Source organism: Callithrix jacchus, chromosome 6 (genome assembly GCF_049354715.1).
Source record: "Callithrix jacchus isolate 240 chromosome 6, calJac240_pri, whole genome shotgun sequence".
Classification (NCBI taxonomy): domain Eukaryota; kingdom Metazoa; phylum Chordata; class Mammalia; order Primates; family Cebidae; genus Callithrix; species Callithrix jacchus.
Window position 1 is genome coordinate 29,818,980 of NC_133507.1, and position 17,671 is coordinate 29,836,650.

The 17,671-nt window shown below is 40.6% G+C and overlaps 1 protein-coding gene across 44 annotated transcripts in view; it reads left to right on the forward strand.

The window, feature by feature from the left end:
• The window catches only part of AKAP13 (A-kinase anchoring protein 13), a 378,015-nt gene that overhangs the window by 327,532 nt on the left and 32,812 nt on the right, over positions 1–17,671 (forward strand). For 31 of the 44 annotated variants that reach the window (XM_078326957.1, XM_078326966.1, XM_078326968.1 and 28 more), the window contains 2 exons: positions 12,071–12,138; positions 13,481–13,547. In XM_078326957.1, coding sequence (XP_078183083.1) covers positions 12,071–12,138; positions 13,481–13,547 — 135 coding nt within the window. The remainder of the gene's footprint in view (positions 1–12,070; positions 12,139–13,480; positions 13,548–17,671) is intronic. The other 13 variants (XM_035304041.3, XM_078326938.1, XM_078326936.1 and 10 more) reach the window with 1 other exon arrangement.

Genomic DNA, 17,671 nt, shown 5'->3' on the forward strand with positions numbered 1-17,671 from the left:
GTCTTTTCTAGGACACCAGTTGAAGATCTATAGTTTAGTTTTTTAGCCACCAGGCAGAGTTAGCCTGTTAGTACACGAGAATAACCTGGTTGTCTAGAGCAGTAGTCACCAAGCACTTTTTAGCATGTTCACCTGTTATTAAAACGTTCTTAGCATCCTCACACAGGATACATATATCACATAAAAATTACACAGGAGCTCTACTATGCCGTACTTAACAGCTCATTCTAAGAATAAGAGATGTCTCAGAATTGCCATTTTCTTCTTCTCTGGTTAGTTATTAGTATGATAGATAGTATTGTCTGTGATTTATGACTTCTTCGAAGGAATTTGTGTAACTCTCATTTTCACTTTATTTTGGTTGAAACCAGGTAACATAATCCATAAGCTCACTTTTTTTTTTTTTTTTTTTTTTTTGAGATGGAGTTTCGCTCTTGTTACCCAGGCTGGAGTGCAATGGCGTGATCTCGGCTCACCGCAGCCTCCACCTCCTGGATTCAGGCAATTCTCCTGCCTCAGCCTCCTGAGTAGCTGGGATTACAGGCACGCGCCACCATGCCCAGCTAATTTTTTGTATTTTGAGTAGAGACGGGGTTTCACCATGTTGACCAGGATGGTCTTGATCTGTTGACCTCGTGATCCACCCACCTCGCCCTCCCAAAATGCTGGGAATACAGGCTTGAGCCACCTCACCCGGCCCCATAAGCTCACTTTATTGAGTACCTGTGTGTTTCCATTCATCATAACACGCTGAAAGCAAGCAAATGTGGATTATGCTTCCCTAACCCACGTCCTGGGTGGAGAACACCCCACTCCCTCAAGAAACCTGTAGCATCATATGTAAAGTGAGGCTGCCTAACATGAAGACTGAGCAAGGTACCTGTATGTCAGTTAGACCTTAACTCAGTTTTTCTTTTGTGTTAAGTCAGTTTAAATAAAGAGCTGTAAAATTTTCCTCCTGTGATCCAAGGGATCATTTTTTACATCCCTCCTTGCAACGTGCCAGTTCTTCTTTTAGGGGGAGCACTGATCTCAGAAAAATGGGAAGAGGCTGTATTTCTTGATTGCCAGTATGAAATTAATATTCAGGGAACTTCAGTAAAGGAGACTAGATACCTGCCTTCTGCTATAAAATATAAAAATGCTGGATGCACTATATATATTTTGAAAATTAATGCATAGCTGAACCTGCCAAATAGAAAATCCCTGAGGGACCTCAAAATCAGAGCAGTAAAGAGCATGCCCCATCAATTGGGATCAGGATATGTGGCCTAAAGGCATGTAGTAGGAGCTGGAACTGAGACCCCTGTATAAAAAACCGTGTTTTAAGACTAACATCTGGGCCGGGCACGGTGGCTGATGCCTATAATCCCAGCATTTTGGGAGGCTGAGGCGGGTGGATCACGAGGTCAAGAGATCGAGACCATCCTGGTTAACATGGTGAAACCCCGTCTCTACTAAAAATATAAAAATTAGCTGGGCATGGTGGTGTGCGCCTGTAGTCCCAGCTACTTGGGAGGCTGAGGCAGGAGAATTGCTTGAACCCAGGAGGTGGAGGTTGTGGTGAGCCAAGATCGTGCCATTGCACTCCAGTCTGGGTGACGACAGCGAAACTCCATCTCAAAAAAAAAAAAAGACTAACATCTGGCCAGGCGTGGTAGCTCATGTCTGTAATCCAAGCACTTTGGAGGCCAAGATGGGCGGATCACCTGAGGTCAGGAGTTCAAGACCACCAGACTGACCAACATGGTGAAACTCTGTCTTTAAAAAAAAAAAAAAAAAAAAGACTAACATCCATGATGAAGGACCTTGAAAAATTCTACCCAGTGGCCTTCTGAAGCAGAAAGGAACTTTGCAGTCTACCCAGAACGCTGAGTGAGAATTCATGAATCTGGGGTCCAAATTTATACCATCTGTATGTGCTGGAACTTCAGGCTAAGAAACTTTTACAAGAGATTTCATGAAATTCCAATTTAGGAATGACAGATCCTTGAGGGATCCAGCTTGTAGCAGGTATGGAGCTGCTCCATTGGATCAGGTTGACAAAACAGTATACTCAAGGCTACTGTGGGAGGAAAAATCCCGTGACACTGAGCTCACTACAAAAGATACATAGATGTCACATAAGGAAGTAAACTACCGAGAGGAAGAATTAGGAGATGCATAATAAGCAAGAGATGTAGAAAATTACTAAAAGGGGCCGGGTGCAGTGACTCACGCCTGTAATCTCAGCACTTTGGGAGACTGAGGCGGGCAGATCACGGGGTCAGGAGTTCAAGACCAGCCTTTCTAACAGGGTGAAACCCCTGTCTCTACTAAAAATATGAAAATTAGCCAGGCATGGTGGCTCACGCCTAGAATCCTAGCACTTTGGGAGGCAGAGGTGGGTGGATGGCCTGAGGTCAAGAGTTTGTGACTAGCCTGACCAACATAGTGAAACCCTGTCTCTACTAAAAATAGAAGAAAAAAAAATAGCCAGGCGTGGTGGCGAGCACCTGTAATCCCAGCTACTCAGAAGGCTGAGGCAGGACAATCACTTGAACCCAGGTGGCAGAGGTTGCCAGGCAGAGATGGGCCAAGATCACACCATTGCACTCCAGCCTGGGCAACAAGAGTGAGACTCTGTCTCAAAAAAAAAACAAAAGCACTTCTAAAGTATAATCTTTGGTAGTTGTTTATTGTAGCATTGTTTTTATTCTGGAAAAATTGAAAGCAATTTAAATATCCATCAATAAAATACAGTGTTTTTTGTATATTATATAGATAGATAGGCTGATACTACAGAGAATATAGGGGCCTGTCATGGTGCCTCAAGCCTGTAATCCCAGCACTTTGGGATGCCGAGGTGGGCGGATCACTTGAGGTTAGGAGTGGCGAAACCCCATCCTACTAAAAATACAAAATTAGCCAGGCATGGTGGTGGGTGCCTGTTGTTCTAACTACTCAGGCGGGTGAGACAGGAGAATTGCTTGAACTTGGGAGGCAGAGGTTGCAGTGAGCTGAGATGGAGCCACTGTACTCTAGCCTGGGTGACAAAGACTTCGTCTCAAAAAAAAAGAATTTAGGACAGATCAGAGGTTGCCAAACTTTTTCTGCAAAGGAACCGATGTTATGTTAGACTTTGCAGCCCATCAGGTCTTTGTCATGATTCTGTCCTTGTAGAAAATGGTGTGTGTTCCAAGGAAAATGTAGTACAGGCCTGGCATGGTGGCTAATGCCTGTAATCCCAGCACTTTGGGAGCCCGAGGTGGGAGGATCACTTGAGGTCAGGAGTTCGAGACCAGTCTGGTCAACATGGTAAAACCCCATCTCTACTAAAGATAAATCCCAGCCACTTGGGAGGCTGAGGCAGGAGAATTGCTTGAACCCAGGAGGCAGAGGTTGCAGTGAGCTGAGATCGAGCCACTGCACTCCAGCCTGGGCAACAGAGCAAGACTTTGTACCAAAAAAAAAAAAATTATATACAAAAACAGGTTAATGGGCCTAATTCAGCCCAAGGGCATATAGTATACCAAGCCCTGGGAGAGATCTATAGGTATAGACAGAACTCCCCAAGACATTTTGATGGTTTGAAAAGTCAGTAAATAGAACAGTATATATAGCATGATCCCGGTTTATAGAAAGCAAACAGTAGTTTATATAAATTTGCAAAAATATCTGAAAGGCTACACACCAAACTGTTAATCTGAAAAAAAGAGAAATAAGCAGAAAAGGAGTTGAAGATGACTTTTAATTTTATTCTTTTATATTGTTTGAATGTTTAAACAGTATATTTATATGTTATTTGTATGTCTAAAAACAAAATGGAAATATTGGACCACTGATAGTTTCAAAGGTTTTTCTAGTTATTTATCAGCTGATCTCTGATGAAAGCACAAAATAGGTTGGTATTTGATTAGAGAATTTAGTGGACAAAGCAGAATTACTACCAGAACAGAGTAAGCTTCGAAGCCTTAAGGAGAGTTGTTCTGCCGCTGTTAATGATAGCACCAGCTTGAATCAGAAGCAGTATACTTGATGTACCAGCTCTCAGTTCTGGATTGTGATGTGAAATATTATCAGGAGATCTGAAGACCCAAAGAATCTTGTGCTAGAGAGGACAGTAGATTTAAGAACTGTTGGTTTATGGTTATAATGAGCTATGCCTTTCCATGACTAGCTCCAGACAATTTTGCAATTTTAAGTTCAGGTTAAAAGAAGTTGTCTAATACATACCAGTGTATATTTAGTTTTATATTGTCATTGATTTATGTATATACATTATTTCTAGGTTACAGATAGTTGAAATTTGCCCTTTTTGGCTGTATTAAGTCTTTTTCTACATTATCACTCAGAATTAAACCTATAACTGGCATATAATACATTTATCAGTTAGCAAAAATAGTTCGTGTAGGAGCCTGCACCGGCATCCTAAGCCCATTTTTGTTTTCTTGATATGTCTTCTTGTTAAACATAATAGAAATTCTCTTTTACTGAACTCCCTGGATGAGGAAGCACAATAGCTAGGAGGCCACAAGTTATTGGACTGCTTATGCTATCAGTGTGTGCTAGAACCACCCCTGGAGAGCGAGTTCTGGGATACTTCTTAGAGACATCCATTGCCCAATGATGCCATAGCAACCCATGGAGAATCGTTTGTGTAGGGTTTGGTATTGATTGGGAAAAATTGTATGAAAGGTTTGAGAGTCTGAGATTTTCTGCACATGTCCATGTAGTAATTAAATAGTTTCATTGATAGGGCAGTAGCTTTCAGGATGTCAGGTGGTTGGAAGTTTCACAGATTTCTTAATTTATCTATATTTAAAACTACATAAAAACATATATTCTTAAAGTTATAATTCCTAAATTTTAACATCAACATATTAGCTTTAGCTATCAGCCTACCTATTTGTATTTTTCCTTCAATCTCTAATTAATTGCAGATTATACTGTGATTGCAAGGAAAGTCATTAAAAAGAACTAATATTGTTTATCTACATGAAGAATATCAAGATGTTCTCTGTATCGTGTGCTCAAAATTAAATATAGAAATACAGGTTACAGTAGATAAGTGAATTGTGGGTGTCATGAACCTCTGGTTTCACATTTTTAGTTCACAGCAACTTCATTGTTCTCATTAACTTTAAAAGTAAATTTTAAAATTGCAACTCAGAAAATAAATCTGTACTGTTTTACATATTTGCACACAGTATATTAATACTTTATTTCATTTAAGGCTTTTTAGAGTTTTTCTAATATTTTGGAAAACCAGTGAAATAGTGGATTGGCTACCAGTTCTGTGCTGATAGTGTTTATAAGTGGAATGGGATTTTTTGGTTGAACCTGTAAATTTTAATATGAAGTCACCCAAGGAATTTGCTTTTTCTGGAAGCAGATTATTTCATGAAGTCCAGTGTGTTATCACTAGACAAAAGCATTTTTTGTTTGGGAAGTCTATCAGTGGGGGCATAATATTCTTTGCTAATCGTTTCTTGTTTTTTGGTAATAGCTTGATCTAATCAAATATCAGAGATTATCTTAGTTCTACCTGTTCAGCAAAAACCAGGAAAAAGAGTTAACATATTTGAGGGGTGTTTTTTTTGAGATGGAGTCTCACTCTTTCACCTAGGCTGGAGTGCAGTGGCACAATCTTGGCTCACTGCAACCTCTGCCTCCCAGGTTCAAGAGATTCTCCTGCCTCAGCCTCCTGAGCAGCTGGGACTACAGGAATGTGCCACTGCACCTTGCTGATTTTTTTTCTTTTGTATTTTTGTTAGAGATGAGGTTTCATCATATTGGCCAGGCTGGTCTTGAACTCCTGGCCTCAGATGATCCACCCTCCTCGGACTCCCAAAGTGTTGGGATTACAGGCATGAGCCACCATGCCTGGCCATATTTGAGGTTTAAGCTGAAAAGAACCAGACAGCAAAAAGGAGTAGTTTAAATTGGGCTTGACTGTTACCCTAATATGCATCTAAGTTTCAAAAAGACATTCTTTAATTTGCATACCACCCTAAGCCAGATGTAATGTTGAAATAGTGTCAACATCTGGTGATAGCATTAAGGTTTGTGTAAGACAGTCTGCAGGCTTCCTCTTATAAAAAGGAGTAGGCAGGGTGTGGTGGCTCACGCCTGTAATCCCAGCACTTTGGGAGGCCGAGGCAGGCAGATCATGAGGTTAGTAGTTCAAGACCAGCCTGGCTAATATGGTGAAAGCCCATCTCTACCAAAAATACAAAAATTAACTGGTCATGGTGGCGGGTGCCTATAATCCCAGGTACTTGGGAGGCTGAGGCAGGAGAATTGCTTGAACCGGGGAAATGGAGTTTGCGTTGAGCTGAAGATCGCGTGCCATTGCACTCTAGCCTGGGCGACAGAGCAAGTTTCTGATTTAAAAAAAAAAAACAGGTTGAAAAGGATTGAAAGCAATGAAATAGTATGTAGTCATCTTCTCAAAGGAACGAAAATAATGGGCTGATTATCTTCAGCCTCCTGAAGAACCTGAATGTTTGTATGTATGAGGTTCTATATGTTATCTTGGCAGGAAGTAGAAAATATGAGTAATTTGGGGACCCAGAGTATTTTGTTATTTCCCTCCATCACCTGTCATGTCCAGGATCTTCCCAGAAGTCTTAGAAAATGTAGCATCCATGCAGTTAGTCATTTACCTCCTGGGACACCTTTGTGCTCTTAGAGACAGTGGCTTCCCATTGTGGTTTAGCGTAACCCTATTTGGCTGACCCCTGGACAGAGCTTCGTACTCTGAGCACTGCCTAGTCACCTTTGACTTGTGGTTAGAAAGATCAGCCAAACAGTCCATCATGATGATATATTATGATGGTTTATTCAAGAAACAGGTACTTCTTTTTTCTCAGCCAAAACTCTACTCTTGCTTTAGGATTAGGTGACTTTAACAGGGTTAATAGAGGAATGTTGTTTCAGCTCTTATTTCTCTATTATATAAAGCTGTTACAGAATAATCAGCTGTTCTTTCTAGCTGTCACAAATAATTTGGTCTTTGAAAAGCATAGTGACTTAGTGGAGTCCTTCAGAATAAGCAATTTTTTATGTTTGGGTTTCTCGGCCTTGCCAGTGGTTCTGTTCTGCTTGCTTTAAACACATATAAAATGATACTGAAATTATTGCTGATTTATTTTGTTGTGCTAGCAGCATTTCAGTACTTTTGTGGTAGATTGTTTCTTTTAACTAAAAAATAAACAAACCAGCTGCAATCTAAGTAGGAAACATAAGAATTTAGAATGTGTATGATGGTTGGATTTTGCTGCTGATTTTCTCAGGGAAAGTTGGTCTCTGGACAGACGGTTTTCTGGTATTTATAATTGATTGCTTATATGTTAGAGTAAAATACATACGGTTGATTAAAAGAAGGAAATGTATTAGGGAAAAGGAAGATCAAAAAAGCCCCTAAGCAATAAAGGCAATTCTTTTTCAAGGAGAACACTTTGATTTTGTTTCATTTTTGTTTACCAATGTTCTGAAGGAAACTGCTGCTGGGTATACTTCTGCTGAGATGATTTGGCTCTTTTTTGTGGCTTTTCTCTTGTTCTGTACATCAGCACTGTGGTTATTACACCAGCTGCCAAGCAAATAACATCTCACATGCCATTTGCATGTAAGCACTCTCAGTCCAGATAGGGCTGTGTCTCAAATCCCCCAAAGATTTTATTTGTTTATTGGCTAGGCGCAATGGCTCACGCCTGTAATCCCAGCACTTTGGAAGGTTGAGGCAGGTGGATTATCTGAAGTCAGGAGTTTGAGACCAGCCTGGCCACATGGCAAAGCACCATCTCTACTAAAAATAAAAAAAAATTAGCCCAGCATAGTGGCGTGCGCCTGTAATCCCAGCTACTCAGGAGCCGGAGACAGGAGAATCTCTTGAATCCGAGAGGCAGAGGTTGCAGTGAGCCAAGATCGCACCACTACATTCCAGCCTGGGTGACAAGACTCCATCTCTAAAAAATAAAAAATATATTTTAAATATATGTTTGTTGAGATAGGGTCTCACTCTGTTGCCCAGGCTGGAATGGAGTGGCATGATCATGGCTTACTGCAGCCTTGACCTCCCAGGCTAAGTGATCCTCCTGCCTCAGCCTCCTAAGTAGCTGGTACTGTAGGCATGCATCACCATACCCAGCTAATTTTTGTATTTTTTGTAGAGGTGAGGTTTTGGCATGTTGCCCTTGTTAAAGATGTTAAACAAGAAGCTGCAGAAGGAATTTTGTAGCATGCATTTCTAAATTTGCTCATAATTTGTTTTTTGTTTTATTTTCATTTCTTGGTTAAAGTTGACAGTGATAGGAGAAAGTTGTACATTTCTGTCCTTAAAAGGCAGTTCCTCAACTTGTGTCCCACAGAAGGATCAGGTCATTTTTCCCAGTTAGATTTTGTTGCTCACGTCTGTAGGCAGAACAGTCAGAAGTCTTCAGCATGTTCCCAGATTGATGATCAGTAGACTGAAGTATTGGAAGACTTCTGTCAGAGCCCCGGCTGCATATAACTCAGTTCACAAAGGTGACTTTTTCCTATATAGGCAGTCCTTGGATATTCTGTCGTATCATTTCAGTTTGGCTTGGCTTGGCTACTCCTCTTACCATTTTATAAAGTTGGTTTTCTTAAGTTAGCCTCTCTAATGGTTTGTTTAATTTTTCTTCTAAAAGACAAAAAACATAGTATTTAACCATTTGCCGAAGATCTGTGGTGGTTGGTGGCATGAGTTAAAAAAAAATGCAGCAATAGATAGATGATAGTTTCCAGTCATGTCAGTTTAACTTCGTTTTCTTTTGTTTCATGCCTTCTTGTAGCAAAGAAGTTGAAGTCTGGGCTGTTTGCTTTTAAGTTCAGAGGAATCCAGTTAGGGGTTCTCAGCACCACTGTGCTGAGACGTTTTTGAAGAATTTTGAAAAATGGAAGTATATTGCCTACTGCTATTAGGAAATCTATCAAAAAAATAAATAAAAGGCCAGATAATTCTTCTTTGGTCTTCATAACAACGTGGTATGGTTTGTGGCAGAGAGCTGAAAAGTGTATTAGATTTGTCTTCAATTCTTGTGTTCTTGGTAATTGTCTGTTTTCCCAAACAGAGAATAAGATTTTAATCTTCTGGCTTTGGCTGATGTCAGTGGGGCTGAAGTTTCTAAATCACCCACGCACAGCACTAAAACTGTCACTGAATTGAGTCCAGGACAACTTGGAAACAAGTTGAGTGTTTTTCAAGTAGGTACTTCAGCCTGTTAAGGAGATGTCCATGCAAACTATCACTAAGACAAGACTCATGACCATGACACAGAGCATATTAAACTTCCAGCTGGGTTGTGGGTGTGGGGACATGTTTCAGTTAATTAAAAGTGAATTTATATGAAAAGTTCTTTACTAGAAGCCATTTTAAATGTGTTTTTCTGCTTTTATGATTTATCTCAGATACTCAAACAATGGCCTGAGAGTTTGAATATTGCTGAAGTCTTTTTAAAAGTGATAGTGCCCTCCCTTAAAAATCATCCTTTCTTAAATCTCTGTAGGGTGTTGGAACTGGTTGGGAAGAAAGGAACAGAAAGAACAGAACTTGGAAACAAATTCTGTGCATAGTGTTCTTGATCCCATTTGCAGATCAGAATTAGTAGCTGGTTCTCTAGCAAATCTTTCACCTCCTATGTTGCCCTCAGGTGTCTAAAATGTTCCAGTTTTTCAGTAAAACAAAAATGTACTTTTGTAACTGGATTATAAGACAATAAAATCTTATTTTTAAGTTATCACAGATAAAATAAATGGATTTTTCAAAAGGATATGGAGATGTTTATTAGCAAATCCAAGGTACTTTGAATGACATTAGTGTGTAATACATAGGTTTTTTTTTTAATTTTGAAAAATGTTAATGCAAAGTATTGTTCATAGGTAATTTAACAAAACGCATGTGTCCATGATTCAAAATGAAAACATAGTAACATTCTGTCATACTGCTTCAGATTGTTTTGCTTTATAAGAAATAAACCATTACAGTTAAGTTTGGATTCCCCTGTGTTTCCCTGCCCCATGCATCTTCCTCCCCAAGGACAAGCACTGTCATGAATTCAGTGCATTTGTAGTCTGTGTTTTATAATTTATTCTCATACATAAACAACATATAGTTTTTGTGTGTGTTTAGCTTACATAAATACTACCGTTCAGTACATCTCATTTTGTAATTTGCTTTGTTCTCTTCAGCATTATATATTGAAGATTCAGCATGCTGAAAACATAGATCTAATCATTGACTTACACCTGCTCATAGTCTGTGTCTCCTTTTTCTGTAGAAGGGAAGGAGAAATGGAATTAAAGATGATGTATTTGAAAGACTTTAGCTGAGTAGGGATTTATGAAGAGAAAGGGGCTGAGTGGGGCGGGCTTTGAAGTCTGTGCATAGGAAGCAGATGATGGATCAACTCATGGAAGGGGAAGAAACCAAAAACGAGCACGCCAGCTGCAAGTCCCAGGCATCTCTAGCAGAGGATGGAAGGCTCACCATCCACCCTGAGTAAGGATAGTGGTGAGGATGGGCAGAAACACATTTTGGTTTACTAGAAAAGAAATAAAGCTGTTTGCTTTGACCACTTTATTATGCCTCTTGCTGCCGGTCCCATCTTACGGAATCATAGCAGAGGGAGCTTGGGGAAAAATGTGATTCTTCCTTTTTCATTTTATAGATGAGGAAACGGGGGCCTATTGAGAAGGGAATTGTACTAGGGTCACACCAACTAATAATAAGCAGACCCAGGACCTACATCAAATTTAGTTTGACAGCTGTTTGTCCTTGTGTGTTATTAAATTGATACTTCACATACTGTAATCAAGGCTGTGTCAGGGCATTCATCTGATTTTAAATAGGCATAGTAGCGTCTGCACATGGGCAATTGAATAAAATGCATGAGCCAGGCACCATGCTAGGGAGGCTTAATTGAAGATTCAGCAGTGGGCAAATGGTCCCTGCCCCAGAGATGGGATAGAGGAAAACCTAAGAGAATCTCAGTACATAGTGCCTGGTGGCATTATGGAGGGGACCTGTGAACCAAGAGGGTGTTGAAGGAAGTGTTAGGAAAGGAATGGAAAAGGCCTTTGAGGTCTGGGATTCTAGCAGTCTCTTTTCTGGTTTCTTCCCCTCCCCATCATCACTCTAGTCCCCGCTAAATCTGTATGTCTGGTTTAAAGGAGATGTTGGCCCTTAACTGGTGAGTCGATATAGACAGGACCTGTGATGCTTCCTGAATCAGTCTGTGAGGCATTGCCTAGTGAATGGTATCTGTGGCTCATTTCCTGAGTGAGCCCTTCCTATGAGAGTGTCGTCTCATCGAGTGTCCCCACAGACAGATCTTTGATTTGTTTCTGCTTTACTTCTGGCTTCCTGGAACAGTTCTGGTATGTGACTTCATAGCAGCACTGAGAGCTGTTGGGGAGCCTTCTGAGACACAGAGACCTGAGTTTTTACGTCAGTGGCCCTTGTAGGTCAAGGGAGTGAAAAGTAAAAGAATTGAGATAAAATGCTGTGCTTGCCAAGTTGTGGTCTCTGCTTTATCTTTCAGCAAGTCTCCATTTTCTCTTAAGTCACAGTTCCCAGAGGAGCATGTGGGTGGTTCTGATGACCTTTTGTGTGTGGTTCCTGTCTCAGAAAATGGGCTACAAAAAGCCAAAAAACAGAGTTAATGTTTTCAGATTTTATATTCTGTGCTTTATTACAGTCATACAAATTGTATAACCCCTGTCGGCACTTTATTTATGTATTTATTTGTAATTTAGACGTACACATTGATGGCAGACACTTTCACTTTTAGTTTTGGTAGCCGTTCAGCTTTCTGTCTGAAAAGTTCCAGACTTACTAGTTGTTGTTAATTAGAAATCACATCTGCTCTTGTTTTTCCTTTTCCAAGTAACATCACAGACCAGCGTCCCAGAAGAGGACTGTGATATAATTTCATTTAGTCACATTCTCACATGTGAGTGACTTCACTGTGAAATTCAGAGGCCACTTGTAACAGCAGTGGAAACTCAGAATCTAGGATCTGTTTGCTTTGTCCATGTGACCTTGGGTTTGCTTTCTTTTCAGATTGTGGTGCATTTGTCCACAAAGGCTGCCGAGAAAGTCTAGCCTCCTGTGCAAAGGTTAAAATGAAGGTAAGACTTTCTGGCTAAAAGAAGGCTTAAAATAGAAGGGTTTAAACCAGCAAGATCCTCGGGAGTTGGGAGAATGGAAGCTGTGGTGGATTTTGTTTATTTTAATCATTTGATACCAACTTTGAGAGCAAATTATAACTAAAACATTTTTTTCTCTTAAGTGATCAATCCTTTTCTTGATTAACACTGGGGAATTAGACTTTCAGAAAATAAAATGCTTTTAGAACTTCTTCATGTTCAATATACATTTCTTGGTGATTTTAATATTTCCACGTTGCTGTTAAAGTGGTTTTCTTCTTAGCTATGTCTGTAGGCCTACCCTGCTGTTCATAAACCTGTCTTCTTCCTTCAGGACTGTCAGGGCAGCAGGTGGAAGTCAGGGGCACTGATCTGCTGGTGGGGGTGGGGAGGGTGTTATGGTAACCTAAAAGGGGGAATTCTCTTTTATTTTACTTTATTTTATTTTAGAGACAGAGTCTTACTCTGTCACCCTGGCTGGAGTGCAGTGGCGTGATCTCGGCTCACTACAACCTCTCCCTCCTGGGTTCAAGCAGTTCTCCTGCCTTAGCCTCCCAAGTAGCTGGGATTACAGGTGCCTGCCACCATGCCTGGCTAATTTTTTGTATTTTTAGTTGAGATGGGGTTTTGCCATGTTGACCCTGCTGTGGTGGTCTTAAACTCCTGACTTCAGTTGATCCACCTGCCTCAGCCTCCCAAAGTGCTGGGATTACAGGCATGAGCCACTGTGCCCTGCCAAGAATTTCATTTTAAATAGGAAGTAACCTAGTTCCTCTAATGATTTATCTTAGATTAATTGCTTCAATTTATAATTGCTCAAAGTATTTTTGTTATATACTACAATAAAAGTCTTAACTAAAATTAGCATTTTACCCAATTTAGCACCTTATAAATCCTAATTACTAGAAGTGAAATTAAAAAGTCATAGATGCTGCACTTAAGGCACCAGCAATCTTCTGGGGAAGATAGACAGGCAGACAGTTACTATAAATGAGAAAGGGGTGCCCATCACTGCCTTGGGTGAGGAAAGGAAAGAAGCTATGGATGGCTTTGCCAAGGAGGCAATACTTAAATAGTCTTGAAGCAGAACGCCATGCCTCTGAAGGTGAGAAAAGCATTCCAGGCAGGATAGACAGCATCGCGGCATTGGAGTACACAGTGTGTTTAGAGGATGGCAGCTGAGGGCAACCGAGGCTGGAACACAGGGAGCTCAGGGCAATGTGAAAGCAGAGCGGGAGAGGAGTCTGAGCTGCTCACTTCCTACTCAGCTTCTCAGGGCTTGACAGAGGTAACTTGTCAATGAACTTACTCTCTTTTTCTTTAGCAGCCCAGAGGGAACCTTCAGGCACAGGACACATCATCACTGCCCACGGTCATTATGAGAAACAAGCGTAAGTAGCTCAGCCCACCTCACAGAATTCCCTTTCTGGCTTTCTGGTTCTGAGTGTAAAAATGCTGTTGTAATATTCAGTTATTATTCATAGTCAAGATATGAATACCTATTTTGTGGTAATTGAGAGAAGGCTGCTGTTTTATCCTGCAGATTCCTTGACACATAACATTATACCATCAGACCCTCTTAGAAGGTTTCTAGAACAGTTTGTATATTAGCTTAAAGGCAGCACCTTTACCCTGTGTGTTTAAGCAAGTGACCCCTGTGCATCTCAATTTCCTCTTTAATAATAGTTGAGAATTAAAGACTTGTTTTTAGTGTCTTACAGTCATATGAATCAAATGAGACCTGGCTTGTTAAACTTTTTTTTTTTTTTTTTGAGACAGAGTCTAGCTCTGTGGCCCAGGCTGGAGTGCAGTGGCACAATCTCAGCTCACTGCAGCCTCCGTCTCCTGGGTTCTAGCAGTTCTCCTGCCTTAGCCTCCCAAGTAGCTGGGATTACAGGTGCCTGCCACCATGCCTGGCTAATTTTTTGTATTTTTAGTTGAGATGGGGTTTTGCTATGTTGGCCCTGCTGTGGTGGTCTTAAACTCCTGACCTCAGTTGATCCACCTGCCTCAGCCTCCCAAAGTGCTGGGATTACAGGCATGAGCCACTGTGCCCAGCCTAAACTTCTTTATAAACTGAGAAGTTACAGAAAATGCTTTTTTTTTTTTTTTTTTTTAAAAGGACCTCAAGTGTTAGAGTTGAGTAAATCACACTCTTTCATTCACTTCAAACTATTTTCACCAGTGCATGCAAGACTCTACTTTGGTTTCACTGATATTTTTCCCCTTTCATTCTCCATTCCCTATCTCATTCCCCCTGTGGTATATTTAATGTATGTCCTTCTAATCTGCCATATCTTTAGACATATGTATACTTTGAAAAAATATGTATTATTTGTTTATATTTAAATTAGATAATATGACTTATGCTTATATATTCTGCTTTTTTTTCACTCAGTATCATTTCGAGATATGCATGTTATTGTACGCTGTTGTTTCAGACTGTGGCATGGTATTCTTTTGTAAGCATATTTCGAATTTTAGTTATTAGTTCCCCTAGAAACAGAATATTTAAATTGCTTCCAGCTACTACCATAAATAATGCAGTGATTAATATCTTCTTAGCTGGCTCACGGGAGCCTCTGTGAGACTTTCCCCAAACGATGCTCTTGAAAATGAGCTTTTAGAAGTAGTGATTCTTGGGCCCCACCCTGATCTATGAATCACAAACTGTGGGATGGGGCCAGCACTGTGTGTTTTTTTGTGGTGTGTGGGAGTGTGTTTAATAGAGACAGTGTCTTGCTTTGTCACCCAGGCTGGAGTGCAGTGATGCAGTCATAGCTCACTGGAACCTCAAACTCCTGGGCTCAAGAGATCCTCTCACCTCAGCCTCCTGAGTGGCTGTCACTCCAGGTGTATACCACCGTACCTGGCTGATTCTTAAATTTTTTTGTAGAGGCAAGGTCTCACTACGTTACCCAGGCTGGTCTCAAACTCCTGACTTCAAGTAGTCCTCCTACCTTGGCCTCCCAAAATGCTGAGATAACAGGCATGAGCCACTGCACCCAGCCCAGACTGTGTTTTAATAGATCTCCAGATGATTCTGATGCCCACTCAAGCTTGAAAACCACTGCTTTATGCCAAATTTCTCTGAATACTTTCAGATAGCTCCTGAACGGCTGTACTAGTCTATATATCCCCAAGAGTGTGAATTCCCTTTAGACCTATTTAATCGATTTATAATCCATCTTTACATACAGATGCCTAGAAGAGGGGCTTCTCCAGGTTGATACTCACTTCAGTCTGTGATCTCACCCATTCCACATATTTTTATGTATGTCTAACTTCCTTAAATTTTTTCCTGTGACATTATCTGTTATTTCAGAAGTCTGATTTCTTGCTTATATTCATGTCTTTCTTAGAAACAAATGCCTATTATGTGCAAGGATCATGAGTATTACCTTTGACCCTCACAAATATTCTTTTTTTTTTTTTTTTTTGAGACTGAATCTCACTCTGTCGCCCAGGCTGGAGTGCAGTGGTGCGATCTCTGCTGCAACGTCCGCCTCCTGGGATCCAGCAGTTCTCCTGCCTCAGCCTCCCCAAGTAGCTAGGATTACATATGCCTGCCACCACACCCAGCTAATTTTTGTATTTGTAGTAGAGATGGGGTTTCACCATGTTGGCCAGGCCAGTCTTGAACTTTCGACCTCAAATGATCTGCCTGCCTTGGCCTTCCAAAGTTCTGGAATTATAGGCATGAGCCACTGCACCCGGCCCTCTCACAAATACCCTTATTTCTGTTGTACTCCACTGAGGCAACATAGTGGTGTGGAGTACAGATTGTAAATTTAAATTGTAAGGATTCAAGTCTGACACCACTACTTAATAGCTGTGTAACTGTGGACATTACCAAACCTCTCTGTGCCTCATTTTCTGCCTCTGTGAAAGGGGGATGATAATAGTATCATAGGGTGGTAGTCAGGTTTAAATCAGATCATACCTATAAAGTATTTAGTAGGCACTCCTTAAGTGTTAGCTTCCACTGCTCTCATCATCACAAATAAGGAAACAGCGATACTGAGTCACTTACTTGGGTAGAATATGGATTGACTTCAAATAAGGAGAGCTGTTATTTTCTTCACCCTCTGCTGGCTTTTAGATACGCGTTGTTATGAGCTCTGCCTAACATTGTTCTGCTTTTCCAACCTTTTCACTGATTCCTTCTGCCTGTTTCCTCTTCTACTCTGTGTCTCCCTTTTGCTTTAATACTGCATAATTGCTTCTGCCTTGATTCCCACAGTTCTTCTCATCAGAGCTGTCCTCTCTTTTCCTTCTGACCCATCCACATCCTTGCCATTCTTCAAGAACTAGTGTTTTCTTCCTCCATCAGATTTTATGTGCTCATTCAGGGTATGCTCCAGGCTCTTAAACTCTTAAGCTTATTCTCTTTTCTACTCACTTGCTCTTATTCTCTTGGGTGGGGTGGGGGCAGAGCGGTGGGACCCACATCCCATACTTGTGTATTTCCTGCAGTTAGAGTCTGGTGGGGTTTGTGCTATTTTACTGTGTCATCTTCTTCCAAATAGAGTTTGAATTGGAAATTAATGATTATATTAATGCTTATTGAGTCCAAGACATCCTGAAATACTGTGAAGTCATAACTACCATCCCAGTCTTATTTCCTTTACCTCTTGACGCTCCTGGGGAGGAACAGAGAATGCAGCCTGTGAACGGGACAGCAACTCAGTTACCAAGGAAAAATGTTACCAAGTGCCAGCGTGACCACTTTAGCAAATTAGGTCTCCAGCATCCTCTTTAGTCATGTTAATGAGAAATATGCACAATGAGAACTAATTAGATTTGACCCTTGAATAGGTATGCCAGCCCTGCCCCCATGCAGTCAAAAATCCACATAAATGTTTGACTCCCCGAGAATTTACCCACTAATAGCCTACTGTTGACCAGAAGCCTTACCAATAACGTAGTCAATTAATGCATTTTGTATGCTATGTGTTTTATATATTGTATTCTTACAGTAAATTAAGCAAAAAAAATGTATTTTAAAAATGAAAAGGAAGAGAAAATATGTTTACTATTTGTTTAAGTGGAAGTAGATAATCATAAAGGTCTTCATCCTTGTTGTTTTCACATTGAGTAGACCAAGAAGGAGGAAGAGGAAGAAAAGAGGGGCTGGTCTTGCTGTCTTGGGTGGCAAAGGCAGAAGAAATTCCACATGTAAGGGGATCTGTGTAGTTCAAACCATGTTGTTCAAGGGTCATCTGTAGTTATAGATGTTAAACAAGTGTTAAATTTTCCTCATCTATAAATGCATTTTGCTCATCTGTGCTCTCTAGCAGTGAGCAGAAGAATCATTTGAGCCTGTAAGATACATAGACTCTTGGGTTTCACCCATAGAAGACGAGGAGGGCTGAGATTTCATGTCTAACAAGCACTCCAGATGTTTTCATGATGAACAGTCCTAAAGAACGCTCCTCCCAGTTATCTCTAAGGTTCCTTTTACCCTTAAAATTCTTTCAATCTTATTTGAGTTTAAATATTAAAATACATAAAG